The 13,356-nt window shown below is 42.8% G+C and overlaps 1 protein-coding gene across 3 annotated transcripts in view; it reads left to right on the top strand.

The window, feature by feature from the left end:
* The window catches only part of LOC107382465 (nephronophthisis 3), a 184,963-nt gene that overhangs the window by 26,962 nt on the left and 144,645 nt on the right, over nt 1-13,356 (top strand). For all 3 annotated transcript variants that reach the window (XM_070553162.1, XM_070553159.1, XM_070553161.1), the window contains 4 exons: nt 483-560; nt 1,702-1,840; nt 2,248-2,355; nt 4,038-4,136. In XM_070553162.1, the coding sequence (XP_070409263.1) occupies nt 483-560; nt 1,702-1,840; nt 2,248-2,355; nt 4,038-4,136 (424 nt within the window). The remainder of the gene's footprint in view (nt 1-482; nt 561-1,701; nt 1,841-2,247; nt 2,356-4,037; nt 4,137-13,356) is intronic.

Below are 13,356 nucleotides of genomic sequence, written 5' to 3' on the forward strand. Positions count from 1 at the left end.
TTGCGAGTTCAAATTCCATTTAGGAAATTTAGTCAATTGTTTTATTTTTTCCAGGGGTCCTCAACTAAATTTGTTCAAGTTTTTTTTTTTCAGCAGACACCAGAGAAGGTCAGATGCTCTTCTAAAGTAAAGTTCAAATATCATTGTATCTTAATTTATTACAATTTAAAATAGCCTTGTTTCGCATCTGGGCTGTTTGATTGTGGTTTTAGTTGTGTTTGGAGAATGTGGACAATTGTAGATGTTTGGGACATGAAATTGTAGAGGCCCCCAATTGAGGGGCGTTAGGGTTAAACAGGTTAGGACAGTGGGAGGGTTAAATGTGAAACAATTTGACATTCATGCACTCATTGGATACAGATAAATCAAAACTGTCTGAACATCATGGACTTAAACTGTCAGAAGAACCATGTCATATAAAGAGACAGAAGTCCTCCTTATGTTACTGAAGAGAAATGCTTTTTTGTTTTGTTTTTTACCAGGAAGTTATGGAGTACTACAAAAACCACACTCACTCTCCACAGAGATGGAACACCCCCCAAATCATCGAGGATCTGAAGGTGTGTCGGACTATTGTGTTAAATTAGTAAATCTGGTTTGGACAAAAGTTAAAGGATCAAACCGAGTCAGTGGCAGAGGCATGTTGTTGTTACCCAAGTGGAGGTGAGAGGTCCAAATATCAGGGAGTAAGACTCCAAATCCTGCCGTCGGCTGCTACTCTCTGCTGCAGCAGCAGCGATGCAATGAGCGTTCTGGGCTCTTTTGCCCCGAGTACGGCTTGCAAGGCATTTATTCCTACCAGAGACCACTGCAAATGTATTGATTAAATGAGTTTCTCACATCTTTAACCTGTCCGATAAAATCTGGTGATCAGCTGTTTCAGCTCCTGAAGAAAACATCCAGCATGAGGAGGACCTTCATCAGTTTGCATCCAAACATCATTTGAAACTCTAAGAAGAGTTGTTCTTGTAGAAAACCTTCTGTGGGACTTGTTAGAGCCGCAACTGTTATAGGGCCTTAAAAACAACTCATCATTCTTGAGAAATATCTATGTTAGAGGATTGGGACCACTGAATTTTTTTTTAAATAATTCTGATGGGGAAAAAAAGCCAGAACTCTGAGAATAAAATCAGAAATCGTTTTTCTATTCTTCTTCTGTAAATAAATACTGTGAGAGATTTGTCATAAAGTTTAAAAATTAAGAGAATATTTTTTTCCTTTGAGATGGTGATGTTTGTGGCAAATGATATATAAAAACAATATGAAAAAATTACTGATATTTTACTGTCATTCTGTTTTGGAAATTTTATGTCCACACAACAACAACAAAAAACAGAAAAGCTGCTATAACCTGCATTTATTTTCTTTGATCTGTATTCCAAACATAGTTTTTATTTTTGTTTAGTTTTGTTTTATATAATTTCTAGCCAAAATGATTAAAAGCTATTGTGGAAGGTCTAACAAGCCACTCGTGGCTCCAGAGCTGCAGGTTGCGAACCCCTGGTCTGACGGCGTTGGTGTAATTTATGCACCTCCTCTGTCACTCAGAAAGCACCATTAGCACTTTAAACAATCAATATAATACTGCTTTATAATGAAGAATATATAAACCACTGTCTGATTTAGTCGGTTGAGCTCAGATTTGCATCGCCGATCCATCAATCTGAAATGATTTGTGTTTTCTTTGATCTGAGAATCCAGGAGAAAGCCAAAGAGGCGGGGCTGTGGAACCTGTTCCTGCCTGCCGTCAGCGGACTCACTCAGGTGGATTATGCCTACATCGCAGAGGAAACTGGACGCTGCTTCTTTGCCCCTGAGGTCTTTAACTGTCAGGCTCCAGGTGAAACGTCCTTTTATTTTTAGCTCCACAGTTAACCTTAAAAGATTGCCTTCTTTGTGTTGAAATGACATTCATCTTTATACAGAATCGTTAAAAATGTGGATTTTTTAAATTGTAGTGTTTAGTAATTACGAAGTCTAGGTAATTTTTGAAAATCAGAATGAAATAAAAAATGTATTTAATTTGGATTTTTTTTTAGATTCTATTATATCTTATTTTATTTCATTTTGTAATGGGGAAAAATAAAATGGAATTTATGGCGGAACATCAAAGTATTAAGTTCTTTTTTTTGTTATAAGACGTGTTCTTAATTCTAACATGCAAATCTTAACGGCTCCCTCAAAGCTTAACAAAAAAACATAGTTTTTGATATTCTGCCCTGATATATTGAAAAATGTATTCGACAGACACAGGAAACATGGAGGTGCTGCACATGTTTGGCAGCGAGGAGCAGAAGAAGAAGTGGCTGGAGCCTCTTCTGAGAGGAGAAATCCGCTCCTGCTTCTGCATGACAGGTAGACTTATGCCCACGTCATCAGAGGAAACAAAAGAAACAACTCCATACTATCTAGCATCAGAAAGTCTGCTTTATGTAAAAAATCTAAAAACAAACAGGTTCTGAGCCACCTACTGAGCTGACATGACTCCACACAGGCTGCAGGGTTTCAGTTAGGAAGTTTCATCACTGTGGAACAAAAACACACATCTGTAAAAAACATTTCTTCTGTTAAAATCTATAATTTGCACAAATAGCTGATTTTGAGCGTTACATCTGTAGCGTTAAGGATTGGCTACATCTGTACTGAATGATCAATAAGATGTGATAATTCCATAGAAATATGAAATATCAACCTGATTGGTCTTTGAATGTTTAATCAGAAGATTTTCGTTTCTTTTACTTATTCAGGGACCACAAACACACTTCATATTAATTCAGACAGAGTCAAGTTTAGTTTATAAAAATGAATTAATTTCTATTTTCTTAAACTAATGATTATAAAGACGAGGTATGAATGGAATGATGTCATGTAATGGATAAGAAGTGATTTATTGTGATGGATGAAATGATGGAATGGGAGCTAGATGATTTAGCAAAACCTTTCTTAAGTATCTGAGAGAGTTTGTGGAGTCTGGGTTGTAAAATCAGTCTGGCTGTCTGTTTGGTAAACTAGAGATTTGTTTATAAAACCATCCGACGCAATTTGTGCCGAGTCTACGCACCCTTGTGTGGAGATTCTCGTGCAATCCAGGGGGTCAAGAGGTCGTGGTGGATACTGCCAGTGGAGTGAACCTCTCGGTATCAGGAACCGTAGATTAGCTCTGATACGACCCGTCTAGTCTTGAGACCTCTCCAGGTGACGACAGGAAGCTGGAATGCTTGTTTTGCATCTAAGGCTGTTCCGTGGCTCTTAAAAGAGCCGTTGAGTGTATTCACTCGCAAGCGTTGCAGAGAGGCTTTGACCTTGAGGTCAAAAAGAGGATGGTTTCAAAAATGCTTTTTCACCGATTTGGCTGGATCAGGAGTCCGCTAGAAACTAAATTAGATCGAAATTATTCTGTTTTATCTCCTTCCATGTATATAAACCTGTGCAAATCAGAATTTGACACGTTTGAAGGTATTATCAAAACACCTCAGAATGTCATGCCTTCAGTCAGATACTCAGAGAGGTTAACGCTTTGTGTGAATGAGAATGTTTAAACATTTGTGAAGTGAATGTTAAACCTTAATTATAATCTTATAATGTGCATGAGTATACTGATAGATGAACTTGTTAAATCAACACATACTAATCAGGTGTAATTAAGATCTGAAATGGGTCATTGCAGGAACATTACAGTATTCATTTTAAACACATCATTGATTAAAGCACAGATTATTCAAACATTTTAGCATTTACATCTTGTTCATTCAACACATTTGATTATTTCAGCCTATGACTTGTAAAGTCATTTATAATTCAAGATTAACTTTATTCAGAGTGAAAAATGCAGGAGTCTCATACGAGGCCTTTAGCAACAATGTTATGGCTTCTTTGGCTAGTTGCATGGCATACACCTGTTTTTCTTTAGAGGATGCCAGACAGATGGTGTGTCTGCAAATTAAAAGTAACTTTCTGGTCATGTTGATGAAAATTTAACCTTTGATACGTTACACGTCTCAACTCAAGTTTATGGATGATGGTTAATTTCTCCTCAGAGCCCGGCGTCGCCTCCAGTGATGCAGCCAACATGGAGTGCATTCTAAACAGGGATGGAGATGACTACATCATAAATGGCACAAAGTGGTGGAGCAGTGGTGAGTTCATTAGTATAAAGAAGTGAAACAAACCTATAAATGTTCAAATGTTTCTCTGTTGGAAAGATGTATTACATGTTTGTTGAAAAATATTGCTAACTGACAACATTACACAAGTTTAATCACTTTTTTAATATCATTCAGTACAATTTTACTGACAGCAGGGCCAACAATCAAATTTTAAGATTAATTAAAGCTGCAAGCAGCGTCGTTCGGCCCTCGCAGCTCCGCGCCGCTCCGGCCTGGCCGGCAGCCCTGGGCACCAGGGCACGTCCGCAGAACACAAACGTCGACCACCCCAACACCAGAAACGGCTAACGGCCACCTTGTCCGCACCTCACCCTGACTCAGCATCCCCTTTGAGCTCACCATTACATTTTATGTCTCACCACTAGGGAATCCTCTATCTTTACCACACTGGTGGTGTGATGACAGTGACCAACTTTAATGCTATTCTGACCATGTTTTTTAAAGTTATCGAAGGATAACGTTATCTAGGTGGCGCTGTGACCAACTACAGAAAAGTCCCATTGAGGTCAGCTTTGGTGACATTATATAACATTCACCAACCGTTTGTGCCTCATTGGCTAAAGGGCATGATTGTTCATTGCCATATTCAGTTTCGGGCAAATCGGAGGCCGTTTGTGGAAGTTACAGTCAAATGTAAGGTCATGGCGTCACGCCAGCATTCACCATGGCATCAAAGCCCCTCCCTTTCTGGAAAGCTATCAGATCTGAATGGTCATTAAAACATCATGAAGACAATGTATGACCTGAGTGTCATTTTCACTAAATTAGAGGGGACAAATATGGCCATTTCACCATAAAACAATAGACTTCCTGTTGTCAGGGGGCGGGGCTTAGGTGATGTCAGCTGTCCACATTGTCGTTGTCTTGAGATGTGGTCAGTGATCACACAGACAAAGTTTGAATTAGATCTGATCATGCACATGGGAGTTATTAAGTCAAGTAATGTCATGGCGAAAGGTCAAAGTTTGAGGCTTAGCCACGCCCACACCTTTATACTTATTTAAAATCCGACGGTTGAATTTTTTCCCCTTTGACTTAAAAGTACATAGCATAAGTTTGAAGGTGATCTGTGTAAAGGGCGACGGGCCATCAATGTCCAAACAACGTGTGCGAAAACCACTAAATCGAGTACTTGGACCAAAATGGCCGACCTCCTGTGCGAAATTTCGCTTGGCTCCAAGAGACTTTTTTGTAGGTCCAGAGACCCTACATGAGTGTACCAATTTTCGTAATCCTCAGTCAAACCTTGTCTTGGGGCTGACAGTTTTAAAGGTCCTAGGGGGCGATATTTCAGAATATAGGCCACGCCCACAAATCTCAGCTGCCCAATTCTATTGGGGGTCAGACTAGGATCACTCACCAGACATTTTGTGGCGATGTCACGATAATTGAAGAAATGAGAGGCAAACGTATTGCCATGGCGTGATGGCGAATTTCGCCATGCTCCCAAAGCCCCGCCTTTTTTCAAAACCTGCCAGTACTGTAGACCAAGTGACCTCAACTTGTCAGCTTTTATTTGCCAGAGATTGCTGGTGATTGCGTAAAAGGAGTCCAATAGGGAGCTGTGAAAAAAAGAGTGGCGTGGCGACAGGTCAAAGTTTGAGGCTTAGCCACGCCCACACCTTTATACTTATTTAAAATCCGACGGTTGAATTTTTTACTTTATGTCTTAAGAGTATATAGCAGATGTTTGAAGGCGATTGGTGAAAAGGGCGATGGAGCATCACTCTCCAAACAACGTGTGCGAAAACCAGTAAATCACGTACTTGGACCAAAATGGCTGACTTCCTGTGCAACTTTGCACTTGGCTCCAAGAGACTTTTTTGTAGGTCCTGAGACACCACATTAGTGTACCAAATTTCGAAATCCTCAGTCAAAGCATGGCTTGGGGCTGACAGTTTTAATGGTCCTAGGGGGCGCTATTTCATAAAATAGGCCACGCCCACCGGATGTTCACATCAAATTTTTTGGGGGGCTGGACTAGGATCACTCACAAGAGGTTTTGTGGCGATATCTTTAGAAATGACGAAATGGGAGGCAAACGTAAGGCCACGTCGGTACGCCTGACTTCGCCGCGCCGCCACAGCCCCGCCTTCTGGAGAAAACTCCCATAAAGTGACGCCAAGCAATCCCAACTTGTCTACAGTTACCTGCTACAAATATGGGGTGATTAGTTGAAAGGGCGAATTTTGGACAATTTCCCAGTAAAACTTGACCTTTTAAGGCCTGAGGGGGCGGGGCTTATGTGACATCATCAATCAACCATTCATTTGTCTTCGGGGGGCGATGACGATTGTCCATAGAAAATTACTTTAAATGTAATTCTTTTATTTATGAAATTAAAGATATTTGAATTTTTTTGGCGAGTGCTCGAACTTTGAGGCCTGGTCCCGCCCCTTCAGTATTTACGAAAAGTCAGTTTTATTTTCTCATTTTAATCGTCCATCGCTTCTGTTCGATCGCACACTATTTTTGAGACAATCGTGCGAAAACTGACCAAACTGTTCAACCAAATATAGAGCCTAGAAATGGCCAAAACGGGGTAAAAATGGCCACTTTAGTCCAAAATGGCCGACTTCCTGTTTGATATTGACCATGGGTGCAAGAGGCTTTTCTGTGCGTATTGTTGAGTTCTACAGGTGTACCAGATTTCATCACTCTACTATGAAAAAAGGTCAATGCGGAGGGGTATTTTTAATTTTCCAGGGGGCGCTGTTGAAACATTTTTATACCAACTTTCATGTTGACAGTGAAATACGTAAATTTCACGCACTTTCTATATTGGGCCAGAATTTGGTGACTTTTTGGATATGCTAAGACCCCCTAAAGGCCACCCAAAGACGCGGAAGAAAAAAAAAGAAAAATTAAAGCTGCAAGCAGCGTCGTTCGGCCCTCGCAGCGAAGCTGCTCGTCCTCCGTCCGCGCCCCCTCCGCTCCATCCCAGATGCTCTCCAAACCCAGCTCTGCGTTTCTCCGTCCTGGCCGGCAGCCGGGGGCACCAGGGCACGTCTGGCGGAACAGAAAGTCAACCACCCCGACACCAGAAACCGTGAACGGCCTCCTCGTCCACACCTCACCCTGAGTCAGCATCCCCTCTGAGCCCAGCATTACACGTCTCACCACTAGGAGATACTCTATCTTTACCACACTGGTGATGTGATGTTCAGTCTCGGGCAAATCGGAGGCTGTTTGTGGAAGTTACAGTCAAACATAAGGTCACAGCGTCACGCCAGAAATCGCCATGGCATCAAAGCCCCTCCCTTTCTGAAAAGCTATCAGATCTGAATGGTCATTACAACATCATGAAGACAGTGCATGACCTTAGTGTCATGTTGACTAAATTAGAGGGGACAAATATGGGCATTTCACCATAAAACAGTAGACTTCCTGTAGTCAGGGGGCGGGGCTTAGGTGATGTCAGCTGTCCACATTGTCACTGTCTTCAGATGTGGTCAGTGATCACACAGACAAAGTTTGAAATTGATCTGATCATGCACATGGGAGTTATTAAGTCAAGTAACGTAATGGCGACTGGTCAAAGTTTGAGGCTTAGCCACGCCCACACCTTTAAACTTATTTAAAATCCGACGGTTGAATTATTTCCTCTATGTCTTAAGAGTATATAGCAGGAGTTTGAAGGTGATCGGTGGAAAGGACGACGAGACATCATTCTCCTAATAACGTGTGGGAAAACCACTAAATCGAGTACTTGGACCAAAATGGCCGACCTCCTGTGCGACATTGGACTTGGCTCCAAGAGACTTTTTTGTAGGTCCTGAGACACTACATTAGTGTGCCAAATTTCGTGATCCTCAGTCAAAGCATGGCTTGGGGCTGATAGTTTTAATGGTCCTAGGGGGCGCTATTTCAGAAAATAGGCCACGCCCACAAACTTCAGCTGTCCAATTCTATTAGGGGTCAGAGTAAGATCACTCATCAGAAATTGTGTGGTGATGTCACAATGATTGAAGAAATGAGAGACAAACGTATTTCCATGGCCTGATGGTGAATTTCGCCATGCTCCCAAAGCCCCCTCTTTATTCGAAACCTGCCAGTACTATAAACCAAGTGACCTCAACTTGTCTGCTGCTATTTGCCAGTGATTGCTGGTGATTGGTTAAAAGGAGTCCAATAGGGAGCTGTGAAAAAAAGAGTGGCGTGGCGACAGGTCAAAGTTTGAGGCTTAGCCACGCCCACACCTTTATACTTATTTAAAATCCGTAGGTTGAATTTTTTCCCCTTTGTCTTAAGAGTCTATAGCAGAAGTATGAAGGTGATTGGTGAAAAGGGCGATGGTGCAACACTCTCCAAACAATGTGTGCGAAAACCACTAAATCGAGTACTTGGACCAAAATGGCCGACTTCCTGTGCGACTTGGTGCTTGGCTCCAAGAGACTTTTTTGTAGGTCCTGAGACACCACATTAGTGTACAAAATTTCGTAAACCTCAGTCAAAGCATGGCTTGGGGCTGACAGTTTTAATGGTCCTAGAGGGCGCTATTTCAGAATATAGGCCACGCCCACCGGATTTTTACATCACATTTTTTGGGGGGCAGGACTAGGATCACTCCCAAGAAGTTTTGTGGCGATATCTTTAGAAATGACGAAATGGGAGGCAAACGTAAGGCCTAAGCGGTACGCCTGACTTCGCCGCGCCGCCACAGCCCCGCCTTCTGCAGAAAACTCCCATAGAGTGACGCCAAGCTACCCCAACTTGTCTTCAGTTACCTGCTACAAATTTGGGGTGATTATTTGAAAGGGCGAATTTTGGAAAATTTCCCAGTAAAACTTGACCTTTTAAGTCCTGAGGGGGCGGGGCTTATGTGACATCATCAATCGACCATTCATTTGTCTTCGGAGGGTGATGACGATTGTCCATAGAACATTTCTTTAACTGTAATTCTTTCATTTATGAAATTATAGCAATTTGAATTTTTTTGGCGAGTGCTCGAAATTTGAGGCCTGGTCCCGCCCCTTCAGTATTTACGAAAAGTCAATTTTATTGTCTCATTTGATTCGTCCATCGCTTCTGTTCGATCGCACACTATTTTTTAGACGATCGTGCGAAAAATGACCAAACTGTTGAACCAAATATAGACCCTAGAAATGGTCAAAACGGGGTCAAAATGGCCACTTTAGTCCAAAATGGCCGACTTCCTGTATGATATTGACCATGGGTGCAAGAGGCTTTTCTGTGCGTATTGTTGAGATCTACAAGTGTACCAAATTTCATCGCTCTACTATGAAAAAAGGTCAAAGCGGAGGGGTATTTTTAATTTTCCAGGGGGCGCTGTTGAAACATGTTTTAACCGACTTTCACGTTGCCAGTGAAATACGTAAATTTCACGCACTTTCTATATTGGGCCAGAATTTGGTGAGTTTTTGGATATGCTAAGGCCCCCTAAAGGCCACCCAAAGACGCGGAAGAAAAAGAAAAAATAATTAAAGCTGCAAGCAGCGTCGTTCGGCCCTCGCAGCGAAGATGCTCACCCTCCTTCCGCACCCCCTCCGCTCCATCCCCGATGCTCTCCAAACCCAACTCCCCGCCGCTCCGTCCTGGCCGGCAGCACGGGGCACCAGGGCACGTCCACGGACTGAAACGTCCACCACCCTGACACCAAGAAAAGCTAACAGTCACCTCATCCACACCTCACCCTGAATCAGCATCCCCTCCGAGCCTACCATTATATTACATGTCTCACCACTAGGGCATACTTTATCTTTAGCACACTGTTGGTGTGATGACACAGACCAACTTTAGTGCTTTTTTGCCCATATTTATTAAAGTTTTCGAAAGTTAAAGTTATCTAGGGGGCGCTGTGATCAATTACAGAAAAATCCCATTGAGGTCAGCTTTGGTTGACAAGGACAGTTTTCTGTTATTTTGGCATCAAACGGACGTTGTGTGTGTTATCTAAAGCCAGTGAGCTGAAAGGGGCGGAGCTACAGGGATTTGAATCAACAACCACATCAATGTGTTTGGTGCAGTCACGTGATGTCACAAGCCAAGTATAATGCCATTCTGACTTTGACTTTAGAAGTTAATAAAGTTTGAACCCATCTAGGGGGCGTTGTGACCATTTACAAGTAAATGCCATAGAGGTCATCTTTGGTCATCAAAGATGGTTTTCTGTTAATTTGGAATCAATCAAACGTTGCATGGGTCATCTAGAGACAAAAAGCTGTAAGTGGGTGGAGTTAAAGTGAATTGAACAAGTGATCACATACATGTGTTGATTGCAGATGTGTGATGACTCCCACAATGTTTGATGTAGTTTGGAACTTTTTTGCAGAAGTTACAAAGGTTTTTTGTATCTAGGGGGCGCTGTCCCAAATTTAAGAATTATTCCATGAAGAAGTTTGTAGGTTGATGACAGTCATTTGTGTGCAGTTTGGTGTGAATTGCATCATGCATGTGTTATTAAGGGCCTAATATCTGTCAGGGGGCGGAGCTAAAGCAATATCAACAACTTACCACAGGACTGTGGTGGGTGCCATTGTGTGAGTACACATAGCAAGTTTGGTGCAGTTACGACCTCGTCTGTAGGAGTTATTACAGTTTTAATGGTGTGTAGGGGGCGCTGTGGTGACATTACACAACTTTCACCAACGGTGTGTGCCTCGTTGAATAAAGGGCATGATTGTTGATTGCCATGTTCAGTCTCGGGCAGATCGGAGGTTGTTAGTGGAAGTTACAGTCAAACGTAAGGTCACGGCGTCACGCCAGAATTCGCCGTGGCATCAAAGCCCTTCCCTTTCTGAAAAGCTATCAGATCTGAATGGTCATTACAACATCATGAAGACAGTGCATGACCTTAGTGTCATGTTGACTAAAGTAGAGGGGACAAATATGGGCATTTCACCATTAAAAAATAGACTTCCTGTAGTCAGGGGGCGGGGCATAGGTGATGTCAGCTGTCCACATTGTCATTGTCTTGAGATGTGGTCAATGATCACACAGACGGAGTTTGATATAGATCTGATCATGCACATGGGAGTTGTTAAGTCAAGTAATGTAATGGCGAAAGGTCAAAGTTTGAGGCTTAGCCACGCCCACACCTTTATACTTGTATAAAATCCGACGGTTGAATTTTTTCCTCTATGTCTTAAGATTATATAGCAGGAGTTTGAAGGTGATAGGTGGAAAGGACGACGAGACATCATTCTCCTAATAACGTGTGTGAAAACCACTAAATCGAGTAATTGGACCAAAATGGCCGACTTCCTGTGCGACTTTGCACTTGGCTCAAAGAGACTTTTTTGTAGGTCCTGAGACCCCACATTAGTGTACCAAATTTCGTACTCCTCAGTCAAAGCATGGCTTGGGGCTGACAGTTTTAATGGACCTAGGGGGCGCTATTTCAGAAAATAGGCCACGCCCATTTGATGTTCACATGAGATCTTTTGGGGGGCCGGACTAGGATCACTCACAAGACGTTTCGTGACTGTATCTATAGAAATGACGACATGGGAGGCACATGTATGGTCACGGCGGTACGCCTGACTTCGCCGCGTCGCCACAGCCCCGCCTTCTGCAGAAAACACCCATAAAGTGACGTCAAGCAACGCCAACTTCTCTTCAGTTACCTGCTACAAATTCGGGCTGATTATTCGACAGGGCGAATTTTGGAAAATTTCCCAGTAAAACTTGACGTTTTAAGTCCTGAGGGGGCGGGGCTTGTGTGACATCATCCAGCGACCATTCATTTGTCTTCGGGGGGCGATGACGATTATCCATAGAAAGTTACTTTAACTGTAATTCTTTCATTTGTGAAATTATAGCAATTTGAATTTTTTTGGCGAGTGCTCGAACTTTGAGGCCTGGCCCCGCCCCTTCAGTATTTACGAAAAGTCAATTTTATTTTCTCATTTGAAGCGTCCATCGCTTCTGTTCGATGGCACACTATTTTTGAGACTATGGTACGAAAAATGACGAAACTGTTCAACCAAATATAGACCCTAGAAATGGCCAAAACGGCTAAAAATCGCCATTTCAACCCAAAATGGCCGACTTCCTGTTTTATATTGACCATGGTTGCAAGAGGCTTTTTTGTGCGGACTGTTGAGTAGTACCAGTATACCAAATTTCATAACTGTACGATAAACTAAGCTTTATGGAGAGGGGTATTTTTCACTCTTTAGGGGGCGCTGTCGAGCCACTTTTTTATCAACTTTCACATCGCCAGTGAAATACGTAAATTTCACGCACTTTCTATATTGGGCCAGAATTTGGTGACTTTTTGGATATGCTAAGACCCCCTAAAGGCCACCCAAAGACGCGGAAGAAAAAAGAAAGCGTAATAATAATTAAAGCTGCAAGCAGCGTCGTTCGGCCCTCGCAGCGAAGCTGCTCGCCCTCCTTCCGCACCCCCTCCGCTCCATCCCCGACGCTCTCCAAACCCAGCTCCGCGCTTCTCCGTCCTGGCCGGCAGCCGGGGGCACCAGGGAACGTCTGGCGGAACAGAAAGTCAACCACCCCGACACCAGAAACCGTGAACGGCCTCCTCGTCCACACCTTACCCTGACTCAGCATCCCCTCTGAGCCCACCATTACACGTCTCACCACTAGGAGATACTCTATCTTTACCACACTGGTGATGCGATGTTCAGTCTCGGGCAAGTCGGAGGCTGTTTGTGGAAGTTACAGTCAAACGTAAGGTCACAGTGTCACGTCAGAAATCGCCATGGCATCAAAGCCCCTGCCTTTCTGAAAAGCTATCAGATCTGAATGGTCATTACAACATCATGAAGACAGTGCATGACCTTAGTGTCATCTTGACTAAATTAGAGGGAACAAATATGGGCATTTCACCATAAAACAGTTGACTTCCTGTAGTCAGGGGGCGGGGCTTAGGTGATGTCAGCTGTCCACATTGTCACTGTCTTCAGATGTGGTCAGTGATCACACAGACAAAGTATGAAATTGATCTGATCATGCACATGGGACTTGTTAAGTCAAATAAGGTAATGGCGACTGGTCAAAGTTTGAGGCTTAGCCACGCCCACACCTTTATACTTATTTAAAATCCGACGGTTGAATTTTTTCCTCTATGTCTTAAGAGTATATAGCAGAGGTTTGAAGGTGATCGGTGGAAAGGGCGAGGAGATATCATTCTCCTAATAACGTGTGCGAAAACCACTAAATTGAGTACTTGGACCAAAATGGCCGACCTCCTGTGCGACATTGCGCT

The sequence above is a fragment of the Nothobranchius furzeri genome, chromosome 7, assembly GCF_043380555.1.
Source record: "Nothobranchius furzeri strain GRZ-AD chromosome 7, NfurGRZ-RIMD1, whole genome shotgun sequence".
NCBI lineage: Eukaryota > Metazoa > Chordata > Actinopteri > Cyprinodontiformes > Nothobranchiidae > Nothobranchius > Nothobranchius furzeri.